This window comes from Psammomys obesus, unplaced genomic scaffold (assembly GCF_907164565.1).
Source record: "Psammomys obesus unplaced genomic scaffold, mPsaObe1.curated_primary_1811, whole genome shotgun sequence".
NCBI classification, from domain to species: domain Eukaryota; kingdom Metazoa; phylum Chordata; class Mammalia; order Rodentia; family Muridae; genus Psammomys; species Psammomys obesus.
The window spans coordinates 10,471,554-10,496,440 of NW_026588752.1; the positions used below are offsets into that span (position 1 = coordinate 10,471,554).

General features: G+C 38.3%; 1 protein-coding gene across 1 annotated transcript in view; it reads right to left on the reverse strand.

The window, feature by feature from the left end:
- Nucleotides 1-24,887, reverse strand: part of Ranbp17 (RAN binding protein 17) — a 316,352-nt gene that overhangs the window by 63,124 nt on the left and 228,341 nt on the right. The window contains exons 19-22 of the mRNA XM_055604851.1: nucleotides 16,935-17,038; nucleotides 11,295-11,383; nucleotides 3,930-4,037; nucleotides 1,879-1,961 (exon numbers count right to left, since the gene is read on the reverse strand). Coding sequence (XP_055460826.1) covers nucleotides 1,879-1,961; nucleotides 3,930-4,037; nucleotides 11,295-11,383; nucleotides 16,935-17,038 — 384 coding nt within the window. The remainder of the gene's footprint in view (nucleotides 1-1,878; nucleotides 1,962-3,929; nucleotides 4,038-11,294; nucleotides 11,384-16,934; nucleotides 17,039-24,887) is intronic.

Sequence of the window (24,887 nt, forward strand, 5' to 3'; positions counted from 1 at the left end):
GAATAGTTAAAACACATATTTTTTGCTCTTCTAAGTATGCTTTCACTTTTTGAGATACCCCCCCTCCCACACTCACACAGAGAACTACAATAAGGAAGCCTGACAGCACTCTGTAAAATCTGTCTTAGTTACTCAGGAGGGATGAGCGTCACCAGCTTTCTGAGATGAAGTGCACTTCAGAGGCAGTTACTGACATGGGGAACTACAACAAAGTGACAAAATCCAAACCTGCAAACCAAAGAAACACACAAAACTACGAAGAAAAAGAACATGGGATCAGGACAACACTGAGGAGAAATGTGTCACACAGGAACCCAGCTGGAAGCTGGCCTCAGTCAGATCATGCTAAGTTAGACTGGAGGATTTACCTCTGCTCTGTCCTCATTACCTGCCTACATAACTGTCTCAGAAGTTTCTAGCTTTTCAAGGAACTTCCAGACTGGTTCCCAAAGCGGCGGCACTAGTTTACACTCCCATCAGCAGCATAATGATTCCCCTTATGCCACACCCATATGCCAGCATTTGTTGTCATCTGCATCCTTGATGATGGCATTATGACTGGCTGAGACGGAATCGTAAAGTAGTTTTATGTGCATTTCCTTCATTGCTAAGGATGTTGAATACTTAAAAAGAACTCAAGGTCCACTCTATAGGAGGGGGATACATGTACTATAAACTCAGCCCCAAATCCATGACTGCACAGGTCTCAGGCCCTACAGTGAAACTGAAGACTGATGTTTGCTCAACTGACAGAGCATCAAGTCAGCTCCACCCTAAACAAGACATTTACACCACCCCTTTAAGGCTCAGGGAACGCTATGGAAGAGGAGGCAGACAAATAGCTGAAAGACAGGGAGAAGGGCTAGGAATTGCCATATTGGAAGCACAACACGACCAAGGGAAAATCATGAACTCCTATAGCTGTGTGTACTGGCACTGAGCCCACAAAAGAAAGACCCTGTGACAATCAGCTATGGATGGGATGGAGCCCTGACACTAACTGCACATCTACTGGAAACTAACTAGTTCTGGAGACAGGGAGGCAGGGTCCAGATTATCTCCACTGGTAGGCCTGCCAAGCTCTGAAGCATAGTTCCAAACCCAGCATCATGCAGATTCTACAGGAAACACACACAAACACACACACACACACACACACACACACACACACACACAAAAAAAAACCCACCACCAACAACAAAAAACAACTAACAAATATGGGTAAGAAAGCTCTAAGGGGCTATCAGGAAAATTGAGAGGGTCTGGGAAAAAGAATAACCAGAATATAGCACATGTATGTATGAAATTGTTAAAAAACCAAAGAAATGATTTCTTATAACTCAGAAAAAGTCTTGAAAAGACAATGTTGTTATTGAAGTTGCCCTAATTGGCAAGTGCTAGGGACAATAATAATTTTGAGGCCCAAACTGCTATAAATAGATTACGAAGAACTTAACTATAATCGATTATCTTGACTTGGGAACTCTGGTTCTAGAGCTACAGAACCCAAATGTTTTTTGCAATAAAACATTTACTGCCTTTTGTGAGGCTATTTCCTGCCAAAATTGTCTAAGCATTCAGAGACGAAGATAGCGAATTCCTTGTTGTAAATTTGAGAAATTCCGAATATACTACAACTTTAAAAAGTCTATCTACTGTACTCTTTATTACTGACCCTGCAATTTTATCCCCCCTAAAATGTATCAAGTTAGCCAGGATGTTCCTTCCTCTCCTGCCTGATGCTGTTCAGGTTTGGGTCCTGCTTCCCACACTGTTACCGACAAATATGAAGGCTCAAAAGAACGACACAATAAGCATCTTTCCTTTCAGGAGCAGGTGCCTTATACTGCAGAGACCAGTGTGGAAAAGGGTATTTACCGTAGGTGCAAATCATTTTGCTTGCTTCTCTGAAAAGAAGAATTCCATTGGGAGAGGACACATCAAAATTCAAACGCTGAGACCTAAGAAATATAGCAAAAATTATGCTATTTCTACAAATAAAGAAGCCAAATATCAGCATGTCTAGCAATTTCACTTATAAGAATTTCATTCAGCACCAATTATTCTTTAAAGAGACACTTCAATGTATAGCTTCCGATAAAAATATGTACAATAATTTCTTCACTTTTGTTGATTCAAGGGTTCATTTTTAATTTATTGAAATAATATCCTGACATTTTACAACACAGATTTTCTACCGCTTCTTCTTTCATGTAAAGTGACTGATGGATAATTATTTAAAAAATGTAACAGTTAGACACTTGCCATGTCCTAGTGTGAGTCATATCTATGAAACAATTCTAGAGTGACAGAAGATGCCATGTCTTTTAGTAAGGCACAGATGCGAACTGGGTCACCTCACAAATGGAACACATTTCAAATACACTACCAAATTACAGACTACTGTAGACTGTACACAGTTGAGCAAATGAGAAACAAATTCCAAGAAACAAGTTCTGAGAAAAAACTTTTGTTTTCCTGGCTCCCCACAGGTGGGGAGTAATTTGAACAGAGCAAGGGATTGGCAAGCCATTCTGACAAAATACCTGCTTTTCAGCCCTCTCCCTGGCTTCATTTGGCTATTGTATGCCAGGCAGCTGTGCTTTTAAGATACAATGGAATGTTTTTAAACAGAGTTTCAACAAATAAGCAAACTACCTCCTAAACCACAGGCAAAGCATTGCTAATATCTTGTTTGCTAAACAAATTGCTGCTTTTCAAAATTAGTTTACTATTAAGTACAATAATAACTCTAATTAGAAAAATGCAAATATATAATCCATACTAGCTTCTAAAGAAATCTATACATAGCTTTTCATGAAATACTTTTTTGAAATACACATTTTTATATGGCAATTATTGAGTCATTTGTGCTATGCATAATTACCTGCTAGGGCAGACACAAAATGTTTTATAGCATAGAGCACTATTTTTTTCCTTCAGTATTAAATGCTTTTTTGGTAATACATATCTAATTAATAGTATTTAATGATAAATAATCCACACTCTAATATTAAATAAAAAGCCCATATTCTCTGAATATTTAAAGTGCCCGTGAGAAAACTTAAAACAAAACAAAACAAAACAAAACCCTAAGAGCTTTCAAAAGAAGAAAATACATTTCTGTCACAAATCTTTTTTCATCTTTCACTTAAGAGTAAAAAATTGAATTATTGCTGTGAACAACTCAGCAACAGGGCCAAGCTGAGCTGCAGCCCATGTTTTTCCTGCCCTGTCTGGCTATCTCTCCTTCAACTCGCTGTCTGCACAGAGGCACTGATGAAACAGGATGGCTAACTGGCAAGTAATTGGTGCTACGGCACATCCACTATGACACGTTTTAAAGAGGCTAATCCAAGCAGACTGCTGTAGTTCCCCCACCTCTCTGCGGAATCTTGGTTAATAGTAACATGTGAAGCACCTGAATGCCTGCTGCCCTGCTCAAATCCTAAGGTCTGAGAAGTGTGGCTGCAAGCACACGCTCCCAGCACAGGATGATGCTCAGTGAGAGCAGGGACGTCCTCACAGCTCCTGGACTAAGTGAGCTGCCCCGAGACTCAGTTTCCGTATTCATAAAGTAAAATTTCTTAACTCAGATATACTTTTCTTCCTCATTTAAAATTTTACACAATTGTAGCTAAGCAGAAAAATAGTTAAAAGATAACTGCTCCTTTTTTTTCTATTTTGTCATTTTGAATATTTTAAATAACAGTGGCTGTAGTCGTTCAACTTTTTCCATTTCCCCAAGTTTCTGTGTAGCCATTCTTCCTCCTCCTCAGCCTCATACACCTACAACATACTGTAACTTTCTCTTCTTCCTTTCAAAGCTCCTTGAATTGCTTTCACTGACCGTCCCCCTGTGCTAACACTAAACTTGACAATACACAGCAGGCAGATGCAAGCTCTGCAGACCGTGCACAGATGCTTACCTGTTTTGCGTCAGTTCTGCCAAGAGTTTTAAGATGGGAGTGGTACATTCTGGTTCTCTATACCATCGCTCAATAGCTCTCTGAAGAACTGGGAGATATGTCGGGTACCTATTAAAATGTGTTAAAGAATTTATGGGTCAAGAACTTGGACTGTGGCAAACCCCCTGCCTAGCATGCACAAGTCCTTTGCTGAAAATTGCTGAAAATTAATGGCCTTTTAAAGCAAGCAAACAAACAAACAGAAATCCACATTCTTTCTGTTGGTGCATAATGGCATCTCTTTTTAACTAAACAGATATACTTTTGGGATAGCTACAAAGTTAAATTCTTTTATTCCTGGTATTAGAAATAAAACAAAGATATACTTTTAAATATTATTTAAGTAATACACTTAAAGAATTATGTTTACTGTTATAGAGAAAAAGTAAATTTAGCTAAAGAGAAATAAAAATGAAAATGTATTTAAGTCATTATTATTGGAGCTTCTGAGTATTATACTGAGAAGACTTTTATTATGAAAAAGTAAAAAAACACAAAAGCATAGAGAAACAGTAAATATTAAAGATCTACCTCAGTTTCAGGATCACTTACTTTTTTTTTTTAAGCTGTTGGCACCTCTGCGTTGGTACCATTGAGCTCCAAGAAACATCTGGGCTGTTACTCTGCATAAGAGCTCTGGCCTCCTTAATGTACCACCTTCCTGGTACCACAATAGTTAGTAGTCCTATATGATGGTGCTAGCTCTATAACCTGCTCAAGGCCACTGTTGCTAAGGGTAGTACAAAATCCATGTAAGCTCTCTCCCTCTCTTTTCAGACAGGGTCTATTATATAGCTCTAGTTCTCTTGGAATTCATCACAGGAAAACCAAGCTGGCCTCGAACTCATCAAGATCCACTTGCCTCTGCCTCCTGAGTGCTGAAATTAAAGGCATGGACCACCATCGCCCAGCACAGTGTCCATTTTTCTATATGCTGCTTCCTTCTGCCTCATCCCTTCTTTTAATACCTAGCTCACGTTTCATGTCTCTGGGATGTTTTCTCTATTTTTGTCAAAACAAGTGGCACTAATCTCTTCCTTACTATGCTCAGTGAGCACTCCTAACAATTTTCAGGGGACTCCATCCCTCTGAGAAGCAGGGCTGCCTGTTAGCACTAGCTGCCTGCTCCACTAGCTTTGCACGGGCTGGGATCCATTCTTCCCGGTAATCTCCTTCCTAATGACCACATGTCCCTCATATTCCCAAACAGGAGTCAACAACTCCTGAAAGCCTTTTCCATCGCTTACACTGCTGGCCCGCCTGGGTTGGGAGAGGACCTACGTATGACTGTGCTAGCCCTACCACGGAATTTCTCTCTCCATTCCAAGCCCTATGAGTGCAGAAACCAGGGTCTTCTACGCACAGGCCCAGTAAGCCTGTGAACCTGCAAAGGAGACAGAAGCTATGTGCTTAGAAGTGCCTCATGACTATTTTGAACTGCACTTGATGCTGAACTTTAAGAAATCACTTCTGTAATTGTGAAAACAAGCCTTCCAAAGCTTGAAAAGTGCTGTGCCCCTTCAAGCAGGAAAGTAGTAGTTACCCAGCGAGACAGTATGCTCAGGCTGCATTCAGAAAAACAGCTTCCACAACAAGGATGTGCTGAAATCCTCCTCAAAAGCACTGTTCGAAGATAACAAAACCACTAGGAAAATTCCTGCCCTTATGAGACTTACATTTTAGCAAGACAGGAAGTAAAGACACATGCTGGAAAATACCACAAAGGAAAGAACAGGGAGTGAGGACAGGAAGTGAGTGGATATGTTTAGGTGAAGAGTAAAGCTGAATAGAATGATAAAAATAGATTTAGTGGTTGATCCTCAGAACCCACATGATGGAAAAAGTGAGTTCTCTTCTGATGTCTATGTATGAACTGTGATGCATGTATATGTGTGTGTAAATACACATGCACATATATGTATACACATACCCCTACCTACATACATAAACATTAAAAAAAACTTAACTTGATTGTTAACTTTTACTTGAATTGTCAGACAATTTATTGTTTTTCTCTAAGTACTAGGAAAGCTATTATTGTAGACAGTAGATACCACATACTATGAATTGTTTCAAAGACCAATCTAGAAATAGAAGACATGGTTTTTATGTCAGAGGTCATACTTCATTAGTGTGGCAGGTGTGTAAAGGATGCTCCCAGTTCCAGAAAGAGATAGCCTAAGCGAAAACTTCAGGATCGTCAGGAAACAGACACAAACCTCAAAACCCAAAAACATTAGAAGCCCACCTGCTCACCCACCATGCAAACTACTCTCAAGACAGAGCACCGCAACAGTTTTGGAGCACTTGCACGATATTCACACTGGATAAGACCAGGGGATAGGAGGGGATGCTTCTTTCTCTGTGTGGCATGAGAGCAGTGACAATTCCAATAGGCTTCTGACAGGGGTGACTGCCACTGAGAAAATGAGGGATTACTGGCAAGCGGAGCCGAGGTCTACTAAGCAGGAGGTTGAAAGGGCTCCAGAGTGAGAGTGCCAGACTCAGATTATAGAGTGAGAGTCAAAACCCAAGTTTAATTTTCCAGGGGCCTTGTGAGGACTACATACATATGGGCACGAGGAAGAGAAGACGAACCCTTGGGTAGAAGAGGGGTGGATGGAACGTCTTTCACCTGAATCTTCTCAATGAATAACAAAGGTCCACATTAGGGAAATGAAAAAAAAAAAAAACAAAAAAACAAAAAACAAGGCACTAACTGCGACATCAGCACACAGGATGCCAAATATGAGACAGCATTAAGCACTGGATTTACATCCACCTGCGCACTCTCCTAAGTATCCATCCTGTGCTTATTAGTAGTTTTGATATGCTGCAATGCACAAAAAGTAATAAGGAGAAAACCCACAATTATTTCCTTCTGGGATTTAATAGTAGAAAAAGTGATACACACACACACACACACACACACACACACACACACACACAAATTTGAAAAGTATGAAAGAAAATAAAAAGGGCCAGCAAGATGGCTCACTGGGCAAAGATGCTTTTGCTGCCTGACGACTTGAGTTCAACACTGAGGACCTCTGTGGTGTAGGAAAGAACTAACTCCCACAGGGTGTCCTCTAATTTCCATACATGTGCCATGGCAAGAACACACAGATACACAAAATAAACAAAATGAACATGATTAGAAAAATAATAAGATGAGAAAGCAGTATAAAACTTATGGCAATATGGTTTCTTTTTCGTTAAAGCTTTTAGGAATCAGGGTTTGAGGCCATGGTTCTAGACTAGAATGAACCTGCCAGTTCAAAGGCTATCTTACAGAGCTGCACAAACATGCCAATAGCTATGCTTCGTTCATGAGGGGACATGGCCTGCATGACGCCTTTCATCTCTCCGACTTGGCAAACCATCTTTAAAGCATAGTGCAACTTCTGGTTTCCTGGGAAACCTCTCTCATTTTGGCCCAAATACTAGTCAATCCTTTACAAAATGTTCATGTATCTTTACATGTATCTGTTATAACATATGCACAATTAGTCTTTTGCATTATTACATTTGCAAGCTTCTGAGAGCAGCAATTTATTCTTGTATTTCTTGTGTATAAAATACATTTAAAAGAATGTTGGCTCAACAGTGGCTGTTTAGGTTTAGTTTCTTCTTCAGTTTAACTTATTTTCCTCTTGAGATATACTTCTGATTACATTGATCACTAAAGTCATCAGAATTTATGTTACAGGGGTCATACTGCCTATAGAGTATGGATATACATATTGGAGTATGATCGTCAAGGGTGCCAGGCAACCTGTTTCTAAACATGAAGTAAGCTGTGTCTTAATGAAGCATCTTTCTTATCTCCCCTAAACTGATGATCACCTGAAACTGTCTCTTCCTAATTCCCCAGGGTCCAGTCTTACTTATCCTCGAAAAACTCAGGTTGACACAGTCACCTCTACACAGCCTTTTCTGACATCCACAGAAATGACAGACCTTTCTTGTTTGTGTTATTAGTACAGCATCTACAGCTTTCTATGTTGTTGTAGGTCATTTATGCAGATGACTGTTTTGAACTAAAAGTTCATTTGGGGGTAAGAATTGTGTCTCAGTAAACTATATTGTTCATAAAACCAAGCACACTGTGTCAAGGAAGCCTGCCTTGCTGAATAAGTAAGCAAGTACGAATTCTTTGTTAATTGTTTTAGGAGAAGTGACAGTGGTGAAGTCATTATTTCCTACCAGACATTACAGCAGGACCTTTCTATAACCACACTATTACAATAGCTCTTGCAGGGGAGCTATGACATGGGGATTAGTAACCTATACCATGGAAGCAAAACTGTGACTCTGAGATAACTCAAAATAACTTGCCCAAGACCCACGGGCTGTGAAGTGGTAAAACCAAGGCTGGAGTTAAAGACTTTATTAAAGGGCTCATACTCTTCTGCATTTCTCATTTATGTCTTGCTTTGGTTTTATGAAATGTGCTTACGTACATGAATAAACAGCACCAACTGCCTGTGTGACTCAATGACCACATCATGAAAATTAGAGTGTGTGGAAATAATATTCACATTTGTTTATTTTCTAGTTTCCCTCTGGATTATTGACACCTTAACCTGAGTATAGCCTGAGAAAGGCTTAAATAATGTGTTTCAATGCACTGAAAGATAAAGGTTTCTTATTACTGCATTCTTACTTTAGGAGCAAAGGTATAAATGAATGATTTCTTGCTGAATTCTCAAGTCATGGAAAAATTATCAAGATGGTTGCTACGTAGTTTCAGGCCATTTGGTTTTAGAAGGACAGAGTGATGATAAGCAATGCAGTTTGTGCAGCAGTTAATGCAGTCAGCACTCACAGAGATGCTTCTGAATTAAATAGCTAAACACTAAAATAGCATTTTATCAAACAATCACCATAAATAAAATGCATTTTGGCTTTACGATGACATGTGCTCTTACAGGAATGTTTCTTCTGTAAGCTAAGAATTGCATAACAAATTAAAGAACACACATCTATGTGGATAAAAGGCAAATAAACTTTCTTGGCAGTAATGTGGGAATCATCACTGACGGTTTGACATATCAATATTTCAGGAAGAATAAATGACTTTCATATCCGTATTTTTTTAAATCATATACTTATTCATTTTTGCATTACTTGAATACTTTGGAAAGATTCTGTACTTTATCACCTGAAACTGTTAAAAGTATTTCGAAATATTTTAATAAAGCTTTTTGAATGATCAAATAATGTAACTTTTAAACAAATTTTACTATTATTATAAATATTTGCTCTTCATCCTTTGCCCAAAGGAAAACTATAAATCTTGTCTCAACTGAATGAACACCATTTATCATATTCATTTTGTTGTCAATACAATTATGAAAAGCCTTTGGCCTTTTCCCAAGGAAGCTGATTTGCTACTGAAACTCAATTATTATAAGCAAGGCCAGTAGCAAGCCACTGCATTTGGCGATGTAGCACAGCTTGCTGCATAACTGACACCTCGCCCTTCGTCCCTGACCCCAATAACTTCAACATCTATGGTCAAATGGAAGAGATACTGGCTTCTAGCTGAAAACAAAACACCAAGTCCCAAGATTTTCCATTTCTGCCATCTACTGGACAAATGCTGAAATGGAAACCAGATTATATTTGTTGACACAGAAGGGAGTTTTTGCCCGTGACTTTTTATTATAACTGGTGAACAAGAAAAACAAAAACAAAACAAAACAAAAAAAAAACAACAAAAAACCAACAACCTCTTAATTGCTGAGCAGGCTAGCTTTAGAGTCTAGTTTCAAGTGAATAATCAATTTTTGTTCACAAGTAGGCTCTTAAGATTTTCCAAATGAAATGTTTGAACTTTGGAAGAGGGTGCTTAGAGAAATAAAATGGTCTTATGTATCTGGTTTATCCTTTGTAGATTAATTTAAGACTTTCTATGATTAAATTTATAACCTTTATACACACATTATATGTATAAGATATGTAGTTGATTCATCAGGACCATGAAAAAAATCTTATCTGTTTGATATTTAAGAAAATAAAGGTTTCCATAGCAACTAAACACCGTAAGTCAGTACTCTAAATATTAGCATTTAAATTTTTTCATCATGTGTAGCATTCTCTCTATAATATGTTTAGCTCTGTTATGTTTTGGGCCACAACTATGACAGTCACTGAACACTGCTTCTAAGAAGTTTCCTTTACAATATATAAAGAAAGTTTGGATAAGAAAAGTTTAAATAAAACAAGCAAGAAATAATACCACCTAAATGTACACTAAGTTGGGCGTGGTAATCCCAATCCTTGGGTGACTGGGGCACGTCCAGGAGATTAAGTCCATCCTTGGCTCTATGTCAAGTCTCAGGCCAAACTGGCAAACCAGATACTGTTTCAGGAAGGAAAACCACAAAACAAAACAAGTCAATTTGCTTTAAAGTAGAATTTTCTTGTGGGCAGCTGGTTTCAAATATAAAGAGCATGACGCTATCACACTTGGATGACTTGTATAAACAGTCATCTCCTGTTAGGATCAAAGATGACTCACAGAGCACTATTAACATGTTAATAACTGCTTATGGCCACTAAGTAAGTGTCAGATTCAGACAGAATGTGTTCCTTATCTTAGTGTCACAGTAAGCTAGAATACTGGCTTATCTCCTTTGCTGGATGCTGACATCAACTCTCCAAGAAATACAGTGACTTGCTGAGGTTTACACAGTAATTGAAGAGCTGCAATTTCAAACCTAATCTGCTTCTTTTTATTCTTATGTGATGAGACATTTCTGTATAGGGATTTCCCCCCTATCTATACCACAGTTTAGTAATGGAACACTCAAATCTTACAGCAAATGACAAATCCTGGTCATTTATCTCCCGCCCCCACCCCACGCTGCCACCTTCATGAGCATTAATATCCTCATCATGATGACCAACTGTAGCCTCATGAATAAAATCTCAAAAGGATAACTTAACCCTACTAATTGAGATGGAACTGAGACTTCACATCTCAGAAATACCACATGGTACAAATCACTGATCACAAGCACAGATATTAGCTACATGAAGCCTGCAACCCTAACATAAACAGTCATTTAGGAAGTGATTTTCAAGTTGTCAATATTTAATGCTATCTTATCACAACAGTGACCTCTTTGCGCCGGGTCTCCAAATGCTGTGCTCCGTTATCTGTACTGCTGCCACTGTGCTGTAATTTTTAGCTGATTACACATTAGTTCATTTAGCTTTGTTTCCTCTTCCCTACTGTGCCACACTATTAAACGAAAGAGAGGGGCCTGGCATCCCTCTGTGCACAGAGCTGGTATTGTCACAGTGTAATAAGGATACATCCAGTCAAACAGCATGGTGTAGCTGGTCTTTGTGTTCAGTGCAAAGGCAATCCCTCGAAGATCTCTTGCCAGCCCGATCAACATACGCTGTCAGTGGGAAAGAGACACAGTAATTGATTTTCACGTTAGTGCAGAGCAGATGGAGTAATAATCAGGCAATAATGACCACATATCTGATTCTGATTCATTAGCTAAAATGTCTCGTTTAGATCCCTTTCCATAGAAAACCATAGACTCTTTAATAAACAGACCAACAATTTGCTAAGCAAGTCTACTTTGCTTCTTATAAACTGAGCTAAGTCTTAATTCCAGGAGCACAGAAACACTGAGACTCTTAATATATTGTGTGCCCAAATACTGCCAAATTAGAAAAAAAAAAAAAAGATCAGAATTCATAATTTCACAAGAGGTAGATAGTCTAGATATTATTTAATAGCAAATCTCAATTGATTGGCTTGACTAAAATCAACTCTACTATACAATTTAGTCTGCCCTAGAAATGCACTGGCATTTAAGGATCCCCAAAGAAAAGTTGCGATAACTCAGAACAAGATAAAATTAGCTAGGTAATCTGCAGCATTATGATAGAACAAGAATGGCAGCCATATTGTGGGAAAAAGTTATGTTTTTAATATCATGAGATTCTGAAACTTAACTCTAGCTTTGTTTAATTCTTAAAGACAAGGCAATTAATCAGTCTTAATTTCCAAATCTATCACAGGGGCTAATTATAATCATGGTCCTTCCACAGATCTACTATGAAAGATATGATTGTTTGCAAAAATGCATAGCAATAGCTTGACAAATAGTAAGCATGGTTCATAAATGGTTTTAGAAGGGAAAGGGGGAAAACCAAACCGACCCCCTCAACATAAATAAAAAAAGATCTGACTCATACTCTGCACTCTTAATTAAGCTGTCCTTAGGATGATGCTTGGGAAGGAAAAAGAAAACCCACGAACAGATGCTAGAATGTCAGAACAAAGAGCACAAATAAACATAATTGCCCAACAAGGAGGTGTGAGAGTTGAGACATGCAACTGTGATTTCTGAATATACTGTTTCAGAAGAAATATTAAGCCAAAAAATGGTCTCGGGACCTTTTCAGATTGATTTTGGTAATAAATGAAAACCTGTTTAGTAAAAAGCCCAAGTTATCAAGTAGGCAATGAATTTTAACCATCTTTATCATGGAGGACATTTCAAAGTAACAAATCATGGCTTGTGGTCAGACACACTGCCTCTCCTACCTAAATGGTGACTCAATATAACTGGATGTTGTCTACGGGACTATTCAATTTCAATTTCTAATAGCTTATGGAATGATGAGAATCCAAAGTTTTTAATATGAAAATCCTAAATTCATTTTGCCTCACTTAGCTTTCTCTCATAACATCACCAGCTCTTACTTTTTTTTTTTTTTAACAATTACCAGGATTCCTCATAGTTACCTCATGCTACCATTATACTTTAATTGTTTATTATGCAGTTTTGTTTTGTTTTTATTCTCACCAGCTAGGATTGGTCTCCTCTTTCTCAGCTTCCTTCTTTCCTTGCAGCCTCCAGAACAAAAATCCATCACCTAAGAGGCATTCTCTGAACATTTGCATTCTGGCTGCTGTCGATGCTATAAGATGGATTCTACTTGGCTTTGCCATCTATTAAAGTACTCTTTAAAAATTCTATTTTATTATATATACTTATATAAGCTACTCCTAAGGTGATTTTAAGCTTCCATATATATATGAGATACCCACTATTCAATTTTAAATTAGTGGACAAGAACCATGAATTTTACTTCATGCCTATACAAAAGGCTTTTCATAAAAATGTCATTATACAAAAGGTTAATTTTTATTTGATCAGAATTTTTCCTCCTTAAAGGTACCAAGTTGATACAAGTACCCTAAAAAGCAAATCTACAGTCTTTTTAATACAGTAAAATGTGTCCATAAAATTATACTAGTGTTTTACTTTTGGAAAATGCTACTTCAGAGCAGAGAAAGTGTATATTAAGCATAAGTTTCAGATTCACTCAAGCAATAAAGTGTAGTGTTAATGTAAGAAACAGAGTCATTATATTCAAAAATAGCATTCCTCTCAGGGCAGCACGGAATTTACACAGACACATAAGTAACGCTACAGGAGAATTTTCTCAGTATTCAGCTCTGGTACGAGACAGACAGCCTTTACCAGTAGCTCATACTAGCTGGCAAATAACCCATGATCTTGAGGGGTGGGGGCTGATAGATCTAAAAGGCGAGGGCTCCGATAATTTTCTCGCGGTGCATTGGAGGGTAGGGTAGGGTAGGTCTAGTGATCTAATCCTATAGACTCTGTTCTGGAGAGTTCAAGAAGAAACTGCTGAGAGCTTCAGTCCGCTGCACGGTGAACAGTTGTCTGTGTGCCAAGTGTGAGACGAATGGGCTGGGAAACAGCTGAAACGCAGCTCCTTCCACCCTGACCCCCAAACAGGGTTTCTAATGGGAAGTCTGACAGACCCTTTACTGTAGTGGCACTACTGGGGCAGCTATAATATTATCCTCATAATTCTACTATATAATAACAACAAAGAAAAAGAAGGTGAAGGGTCATTGTGCTTTGTCTTTAGAATTAAGATGGCTGTCTTCATCCTTACAGCATACTCTTAATTCTGGAGACACATCTTAATAACCTCTAAATAGTTCCAACAAAAGAGCCGTGTCAGAGGAATGAGCAGGCCCCAAGGTGTTTCAACTGGAGTGTTTTCATCTGCCTTTATTGCTCTATCCCTCTCCAGAATTAAGGCAATAACCTGTGATAAATTATTCAGGAACTGCTACAGGGATCAAAGCAAAATCATTCTGTTAAAGTGCTGTTTGCAACATTTGGCACTTAGTGCGAAACTTTTAATGTGCGCATGCTGAAAATCAAGGATTTTAAATAATTTAGCATCGTGGAGTTTTTACGAAGGGACTAAAGATAGGTTCCTATTTAACTGCTCCTCTTCCTCTAAGAAGTTTTCATTCATTTTTCTTAAAACCCATGACGTCATAGCTGCATTGAAAAATATGCCTGGGCTAGAGGAACAATACACTATATTTTACTATGGATAAAATGATGGGGTGTGGGGGGTAAGAAACATTTTGAAATAATACTCTAGAACCAGGAATTTTTTTGTTTTCTTTCTTTCCTTTTGATTTTTGGAGACACACACACACACACACACACACACACACACACACACACGAACCCTAACACAAAAAATTCACCATTCGCTTAAATTTTATTAGGACTAAGTAAAGAAAACAAACTTATAAATAAAAGCTCTTCAGCACTTTTTTTCTTCACAGTATTTCAGTTTGAAAACACAGGTGCTTAATGTTCAAGTTCAACTTAAAATCTGCATTTGAAAAAGATCTATAAATAGGGAGTTAGACGATCCTGGTAAGGGCTGCAAATTAAATGAGTTTGGCAGTCTTGTAGTATTTTCATAAAGATATTTTAACAGCATCACCTCCTGTGGATTGGAATACTAAATACTTTATTGGAGAACAAAACAGAATGGTTTCCATCTCTAGTACTTGCAAAATGAAGTACCTGAAAGCACCTTTGCATGTATTATTTATTCACTATGATAGAAAAAGAGCCTTAACCTAATAAATTACATTTAAGAGCATTTAGTGCAAAAGTTTTGTTTATGATAAAGCAACAGACTTCGTTCCTTACCGGCAGCTGTAAGCACCAAGTTTTCTTCATACAAATTAGACAGATGGTGCTTACAGTAGAATTTACTAAAGGTCTGTCACAACAAATGCAGCCAAGCTGCATATTTAATCACTGCAGAATCTTGTCTACCTGCAGCTGCCAACTGCTAATCCAATTTCCCTGATAAATGTGGCAAGAGACACGATCAGCAATAAAGAGCATCTAACTCCATTTTCCTGCAGGGCGTCTTTTGATGAACATTTAGGACGGAAGCACGGAGTGCACTGTGTGGCCTTGGTTCGTGGCAGCTGCATGCATTCTGAGGCACAGTTCTCAGGTTACTCACTTAATTCTGCCACTATCATTACGTTGCTATTGATCTCAGTAGCTGTTGCCTACACAGCATTACTCTAGATGAAGCTGAATCAGGCAGTTATCATGCATCAAACTTGCTCAAAAGCCTGGAGATTTCCCCTTAATTACTTGTGATTTTATTTGCAAATACCGTTAAAGTGTAATCAAGCAGTCACTTTCCAGGGTCGTTAAGAACTTGCTAGTTTAGGGATATATCACTGGAACTCCATTAAAAATGACTCTAGGAAGATGGTTTCTATCAAACTAGATGGAATTACATCCAAACAGGCTTGGAATATAATGAAATCTTCAAATGAGACAAATGTAATTTTTATAAAGATGGCAGTTTTCAACCTCACTGATTCTTTTATGAGGGGCAGTGATGGCTACTTAAAAGCTGAAAAGATTCTGTTGGCCAGAAGCATTAGGAAAACATCTAAAAAATACAGTTAATTTGACTGGGAACTGACAAAGAATTTACAGAGATCATTTAAACAAAGAAAATATAAGAACTTACCTGCTTTTAATATTTTTATGACTATGTTATCTTGATAAATATCTAGTTCAAAAACTCTGTTTTAAACTAAAAGATAATATTTGGGTAATATTTTTTTTTCATAGAAGAATTATATAAATATCATCAAAGGCTGTCCCTTTTCTATTTGGCTTCATGTTATTTGTGTGTGTGTGTGTATAAGAGAGGAAGAGAGAGAAGGAGGGAGAGAGAAGCCAAGAAATATGGGTAATAATTCAACCTATTTCAAATAATAATTTTTTAGTAAGGATTCACCAACAAAGGTACCTACTTCTCTTGGGTGTATTTAATATTCTTAAAAATAATGATCAGTGCCAATCTATTTAATATAGCACCGACACAGTATAATTTCAGAAGATATTATTTCTGTTTGGCAAAGCTCCTGCTCCCATCCCCCCACGTTAAAATATGGGGCTGTTTTGTCACAAACAGCTTGCTACACTTAAGGATTTTACTAATAAAACATAATGTTGTCTTAGATATTATGACTGTTGCCACAGCTGAACTGACTTGTCAAATCAATCCTAATATGGCTCCCACAGGCACATAAAGTCTTATTTAGCTATCAGTTATCCTAATCACTTTGTTCAGTTTAAGAATGCAACACTTCAAGACTGGCTCCTATTTATACTCATATGCCTAGCCATTTAATAAAGTCTTGATTTATATAAATTCTTGTTTAAAAAATCTTCAGAGATGTAGGGTTTTAGCATGTGTGCATGTATCTATATAGACATGCTGAAACACACAGAGCAGGGTGGAAAAAAGGTAGCAATGTTTAAAGTGTTGTACCCATGTGAACCATGCTGTTACAGACAGTGAGCATCACTGGAGACAAATCTGCACCATCTAACCATGAATTGACTATCTTTAGCCACACTCACTGACCTCAAAGTCCATTTGTATTAGAAACTAGAAAAGCATTTACATTAAAACACAACTCACAAACATATTACTTAGAAATGTGGCCACGAGACATATGTAAATACAAATGCATTTTCTTGTGTTAAACATCTGAGAAAAAGTAAACTTCTCTTTCCTCATGTATGAAAACAAACTCACCTTTACTTCTTCTTGTTTAAAGTTGTTGTTGAATATTTGTAACACTGTTTCAAAAGAGACTGTGAGAGGCAGCATAAAATTCTCAAATTCATCCTCATCTTCGCCTATGGAGAAAACAAAAGGGTCACTGTTTAAAATGAATGCTACTGTACATTAGACTCAACACTGAGTACTTCATTCAAGTTTAGAAATGTTCCTTTGAAGAGGCTGGCATGCAATTATATCCATGTCACAACTGGTGCTTTGGTTCATTGAATATTCTGGTTTTTACTCTCTACACCAAATGAAACAGCAACATTACTCAACAGCCATTTTCCCTCTGTCTTTTTATTGGCTCTAACTAACTCAGGCCCCAGGTATTTCCACCCATCTTTAGATCTTGGGGACCCAGTTTCTCTAATGTCTCAAGAAAGAATATTTTTAAAGCTTTACAGATAACGGTCCCCTTTGGTTCCCCCAACCCCCTCTTTTCTCTTTCGGTGTCAAGGACTCAAAGGACTCACCGACTTAGATGTCTAGAAAGCTCTAAGGTATTATTCTCTTTTATTTATATCCTTAAAAAAAAATAACTTATGGGTACTGGAAAGACAGTGGTTAAGAGGTCTTGCTGCTCTTCCAGAGGACCTGACTGCTGCTCCTAGCACCTCCATCAAGCAGCTCACAACTGCCCATAACACTGGCTCCAAGGGATCTCATATCCTCTTCTGGTGGCAAACACTCACAGATACACACATATACACGAATACAAACAAATCTTTAAGAATTAGCTTATTAACAAATGGCAAAAAAAAAAGAGGTTTCTTCATAGGTCACTTACATTTCAACTGTTCTCCATGGAACACCTCCTCTTAATTATGAACAAGAGTAAAATGAGATATTTCTTATTAATTTTTCATATAAAGATAGACTATATTTTTCTTAAGGATTCTATCAAAACAGAATCTTTGTACCCTGATAATTTGCCTACTATTCTTTTCAAAATTGATTCTTCTGAAATTAGATTGGACCCCTTCATTCATCCTATGCCACAGGGAACCATTTACTAATAAAGCAACAGAAGAAGCTTACATTGTGTTGTTGAAGTTGTCACTCAGTTGGAAGAGAACTGTATGGTTCAGACCCGATCCCTGTGCTATTAGTGGTTTTAAATACAGTAGTAGGAAACACCTCAGAGAGGAGAGCAGTGGCCCTCAGCGTTTGGTGCCTGCTTTAGAAGCAGGGCCACCTAAGGCTTATGAGACGCCAACTTCCAGGTTCCAACCCAGTCTGCCCTACTGCATCAGAATCTCAGAGGGCAGGAACAGCAACTCTGCTTTAGCATCTTTCCAGATGACTCAGATGTCTGTCAACCTTAGAGAAACTGATGTATTTATCCTTACACAGGTGATAAAGTCTAAGTGATCAATGATGATCAATGATGGCTGATCCTGATTATTATCTGCTATGATTTTCTTCTTCCCTTAAAACGTACATAATTTGCCTTGAGAGTACAACAGAATAGTAAACATAGAAAGATGCCAAAAAAAAGTCAATGAATCCTAGAGATCTGGTCATGATGGGTCAAGGTCTTGGGTGAAGAATAAGGCAGACCAGTTTATAATCTCTGCTCTGTCAAGTGGCTATGTGACCATATTATTCCTCATATCTAACAGTGTTTGTCACAGAAGTTTTTATTTTTAAGGCTTGCATCCAAAGATGTCATCTAAAGATGGCCACACCCTTCCCAGGCCTTCTCCAAGTGCCCCACCTCTTTTCTTTCTATTTCTGTTGCATGTCCCCCTCATTTTAAAGCACACCTCCAATAGCAGTACCAATACTATAGCCACTTACACCATACCTCCACCACCACTGTTTGATCAAGCGTCTGTGGGACCGAAGAAGAGAAGTTTATAATGTACATATGTTAGTTGCTAACTACTAGCTGCCATGGTTACTATATCTTGGGCTTTGCTTCTGGAGTGCTGGCAGGGTGTGTCACTGTTTTCCTGTGGAGGATGATGATGCTGGGATCTGCAGTACATAGATTCAGGAATCTGGCTTTTACCACATTTATTTAACCCTGAATACTTTACTAACCATGGGCTCTCACTTCCTCATCTACAAAATAAGGATGGAATGCTAAAATTCATGAGAAAGAGATGTTTCTTATATACCGATGGTGGTAGAAGTATTACAGCATTAGCAATATCAATTAGTAACACACCAATGGTGGCCCTATTAGCAACTCCAAAACCAGTATCTTCTATTATTAGAGAGATGCTGTGCTTGAATGAAAAACAGTTGCTCAACAAATTTCCCAAGTCCTGGGGTGGGTCAGGACTTACAGGTCTAAGGCTGTAATATCAGTACTTGAAAATGGAGGCAGGAGGATCAAGGGTTCAATGCCAGGCCCAGCTACTTGAAAATCTGTTATTTCAAAGGTTTAAAAATACCTGATATCATTTAAAAAAAGAAAGAAAAAACAAACAAACAAACAAACCGGAGGTGGTAACTCAGTGGTTGAGCACTTGCCTAGCATGTTTGAGAGCAAGGTGGTTTTGTGGGAATCCTAACAGTGGGAGTGGGGCTGTCCCTGAGTCTTTTGCCTATTTCTGGGACCCTTTTCCTCCTACTGGGTTGCCTTGTCCAGCCTTGATGTGATGGTGTGTGCCTAGTCTTCTTGTAGCTTGTTATGCCGTGTTTGGTTGATGTCCATGGGAGGCCTGTTCTTATTTGAGGGAAGGTGTGTGTGTGTAGGGGATGAAACTGGGGGAGAGGGAAAAGAGACTGAGGGAAGGAAAAGAAGGGGAAACTGTAGTTGGATATATGTATTAGAGAAGAATTTTAAAAGGCCCAAGCGGTAGAGTACTTTGGCTAGCATGTGTGAAAGCCCTGGGTTCAAATATTACCACCACAAAACAAATGAACACACACACACACACACACACACACACACACACACACACACACACACCAAAAAAGCTCTAGGAAAATAAACAAAAACCCCATTCTAATAAATAGTGTAGGTGAACATTATCAAATCGTAGGTACATAATACTCACATACATTGAATTTAAAAACACAATCTTACTCTACAATCAAGTGTTTTCTAAAAATGATTATTAATAAGAACAGTGGTAATTGTAACTAAAGGTAGAAGGGTGCTGGAAGGAGCAGATGCTCTGAAACCACGATGCTTATTTGAGCTTCAGTCCTGGTTCTTCTGCTGTTAGCTGTCCAACATCTAAGCCTTAGTGTCCTCTTTGTAATTAAGAGACATATTTACTTCATAAAGTTAGCTGTGAGGATTAAATGACAAGGCATCTATACCTCCCCTTGCTGGCACTTCATAAATGACAGCCATTAGCATTCTTGTTGTCTTGAGTTCGGCACGGACTTAGAGAGGTGATTATGATAATTAAATGAAGTGTGACCACACAACTGCCAGGCCAGTAAATACCCTTCCTTTGGGAATGACTTCTGCAACAAAGCTTCAGCTTTTCCAAGGCAACGACATGTTTATTCATAACAAATACAAATTCAGAGCTTCTGTATTTTAACTTTATATTTTAAGTTATGGATAAAAAAAAATCTTACTGACTCCATCTATTTCACCAATCAAAATTCTCCAGGCCCACTCAACAGGAAGCCATGCCTGGTCTTAGAAACCTAGCCAAATGCCTGAAACAGTGAGGTCATGGATCATTTTTACTTTACCAGACCAGCAAAATTTCTACTTGTATTCAAAATCTTATCCTTATACTCATAAGTGTATCTCTCAACCCTCAAAGAAGCTTCTCTTTACAGCAAATGGAGACCATTATCAAATATTGCAATTGGTTATAATGCAGAGATCAACAGAACATGAGGTGCTCAGTTCCAACAGACAGATCTATAAAACAACTCCTACACCAAAGGATCAGGAAAAATCGAGGAAGAGGGGTCATAAGATCATAAGAGCCAGGGGATCAGGAAGATTTTTATCTCTCAGAAATAACAGGAAAGCTACCCCACAATACCTCAATGACATGGTTGCCTAAACAAGACCTCAACAATGACAATATTAACACACACAATAATGGGGAAGCAATCAATCTGACCTGGCCACATCCCTAGACAAATAACTATAGGCAACTAATGACAACTGAGAAAGGGAGAATTAGCTTCCACAGGGGTGAGCCTCTTAAGTAGTCAGCCCTAAAGTTATATAATCATATACACATAAGCCACACTAAATGGATTCAGCAGGATGTGTGTATACATATATATATTGTTTGTGTGTATGTGTATACACATATATATTGTTTGTGTATGTCTAACAATAACAGTCAAAAAGAGGCCATCAGTTGGAGAGGGAGTAGGAGGTAACATAGGGGTTGGAAGAAAGAAGAGACATGAGAGAGTCTGGAGGGAGGAAAGGAAAAAAGGAAACTGACAATTATACTCTAAATTTCAATAAGAATTAAAAAGCAAAGATTTTATCATGTAACAACAACAAAAACAAGATAAAAATAGGAATGTGATCAGAAGGCCTTTTCTGTCCACTTCCTTCACCATCATTTTCCAACCTGCTTTCCCATCCTGGAACTCACTCTGTAGATCATACTGGCCTCAAACTCAGAGATCTGCCTGCCTCTGCCTCTCATCACTACTGCCCAGCCTGTTTTCCCTTTCTTATTGGAGTTACTATGACTGGCAATGACTTTTTATACACTTTGTCATTTATTGTCTGTCTTCTTTACTAGAATATAATCTTCTTGGGGAGGAACTTGGTCTACTTTGATCATGGCTGTCTCTCCAGTATTTAGAATAGGGTTTCACTGAATTGAGTACTCAATTTATTCAAAGAACATGCTCATAGCCTTTGCTATATTCAATACAATGTTGTAACTCACAATGCCACATAATTTCACAATCTTCTCAATTTTTGAATAGGAGCAGAGAAGACCCAAAGAATTAAGTAGCATGCCAAGTATTTTCCAGCTGATAAATGCCAGTGATGATCTAAGATCCTGATCAAGTCTGTTTTTACTTTCAAGTTTATGCTCTTCCCCTATATCTCTGATGAGTGGAAGACATCAAAAATATGGAGTGAAGTCAGTGACACAGATTCTTGAATTTGGAGTTGCGTAAGTCAGGAGAGGTTAAAAAAACAGCTTGGTGCTAGTGAGGAAAGAATTCTAGGTAAGCAGTGAGTTTAAAGTCTTGGGAGGAGATCAGCCAGAGTGTCTCCACTGCACCTAATGCTGCTCAGGTGTGACTGCATGGTATGTCTGACTGCTGAGGCTGGAAAACTGGCTGCTTTAGTCAGCATCCATTAAGGATTTTCCCCTCCACTGTATTGTCTACAAAGTTACCATTTATTGTTTCTGATGCAAAAGAAGAAAACATGAGATGTCTTGGAGTATCATATTCAAGGATGTAGTAATATTCATAGGTCAGGATTTTATGAATAATAATTAAGGATGACTTTTTTTTCCTAGTAAGTCAAAGGGCACAAAACTAACATGATTTGAAGGTAAAGTGCTAATTATCAAACTCCAACTCTGAAAAGTGAAGTTATTACATTAATACACAGTTTAAGTTCTTCATCACCCATAAAAAGAAAAGGTAAAATTTTTGGCTTTTATAAAATGACCAGACTAACCACCTTCACTGGATTTCTGGGGTTACGCATCAACAGAAAAGTTATTTGTATATGTTCCCATTTTTTTTCCCTTCAGAGAAAAAACACTTAGAATAGGTGCTTTCTCAACATATTGGCTGCCAAATATTTGATTTTTCATACATTTTATTTATTCTTGTGTACAGTTTCAAACCCTGAACACTTGGGAGGTAGGAAGAGGAGGATTAAGAATATTCTCAGCTATATAGTGAATTTGAAGCTAGACTGTATTCTATGAGACCCTGTTTCAAAAATCCAAGCCAAACTAAACCAAACAAAAGCCCATCCAAATGAACCAACCTCACACCAAACAAAACAAAACAAAACAACCCCCCCCCCAAAAAAAAAACCAGAGTGGCGGTGGGTTTAAAATAGTGGATTCCTGCTCCCAGAGGTAAGAACTGAACCCCAGAGGGTATAAAGTGAGGCAGCTGCTGTGAAGAGTTTGGCAGTTACTTAAAAGCAGCAGCATTGCCGTCTGACTCCAAGACAACCACAGGCATTTTATCACACAAGACCTTGAAAGGTACCAGGCACTGTGGTGCACACTATAAACCAAGCACTCAATGGGCAGTGGCAGGAAGATCTCCAGGTCCAGGATGGTCTAGGTCACAGAAAAAGACCCTGTGTCTCAACTAGACAAAACCAAACAGTCTGTATGTAAATGTTCATAGCAGCACCATTTCATTTAGCCCAAAGGTAGAAACATTTCAAAATGCCAAATGCTTATTGAAGCCGAAGACTAGAAGAGCAATATGTGTGTATGTACATAGGAACATTTGGCCATCAAAAAAGGAAAAAGTGTCAATATATGCTAAAACATGGATAAGTCTCAAAAATACTATACCAAGTCAAAGACAGATACAGAGGCCATCATCCTTTTACAGTCAAGCCTACTCTAGGACAAATCCAGAGAGAAAGCAGGAGAAGGGGGTGGATGGGGAAGAAACTGTTCTGAAAATACATAATGGTGGTGGTTATACAACTTGCAAATACTCTAAAAATGATAAATTTTTATAAAACCTTGGGTTGTACATTTATAAAGGTCAATTTTATAGCATCAGAGCCTAAAAGCAAACAAAAGCACTACCAAACAGAAATCTAAGTTTGCCCTCCTCTCCTTTAAACATAGAGTAAGACTTCTGACTTCTTAGACTTGAATGCAAATGCTGGCCCACTGGGCACTTGTTAGGTAAATTGGGCAAGGAAAGACAAGTAACAAGATACTAACAGTAATTATAAACAATGGTAACCAATGGCTGCTAGGCATCTACTGCATGATGAACATTGTGAAAAGCTTGTGGCATTTGTGATATCAGCATGCTAGATAAAATTCTAACATGTCAATATAGGAGTATTTGGGGTTAGATAGTAAAGTCCTAGAGGCCTGAGATAGGAGGATTGGTGTGAGTTCCAGTCCAGCTTGATAAACCTTTTGTACAGTGTGAGATTTTGTCAAAAAGGAGGAGGAGGAAGAGGAAGACGAAGAAAGAACATTTTGTGCTATTCAAATGAGTACACAGCAGTCCTAAAAGTTCTTAAAAGTGGGAGCGAACCATAAGGACAGCAGCGTGATACTGGGTCAACGCCATTGGGGAAAAAAAACGACCTTCAGAAGCTATGAAGCAGGAGGACAGACTTTCTAAACCACAGCCCCACCAATACCTTGGTTCAACTCACTGAGACCAACATCTGTACATCTGCTATCTAGAACTATGAAATGATACCTATATTGATTCAATTGTTAAGTTGTGGCAATTCATTACATACGTAATAGAAAATTAACACAGTAAGTAAAGACTTGCCTGTTAAGTTGTAGTCCAAACTAAGGAAAATTAATAAAAGCACAACCCAAGGAGACACAGGGTGAGGCAAACAGCCACCTAAAGCCAAGTGGCTGTGGATGATCCCAGCAGTTTGCAGTGTTTATGTCTACATCCACAGCCCCTGCTAAGTGCAATGCTGCAAGAAGATGGCACTTCTCAAGCTGTGCTTTGCAAAGGGCTCAAGGAATGCGCTTGGTTGGTTACTAAAATATGGGCTCCTGTCTAGTATCCTTGTAAACTGATTAGGAGTTCGGCTCACCTTTTGAAATGACCTGTGACTTCAGGCAGGGCAGATATTTTGGAATGCTCAGGAAGGACCATCAGTTGGGAAGGAGATGTACTAAGAGTGCTGGCCTTGCCTCAGCTATGGTCCAAGTAGTGGGCTGCCTCTGACTTTCAGTAAGTGTTTTTTAGTTAACAGTTACTAAGTACTTGGTGTTAGGTGTTTCATTCACAGGACAATCCTCTAAGTATCTCCATTTT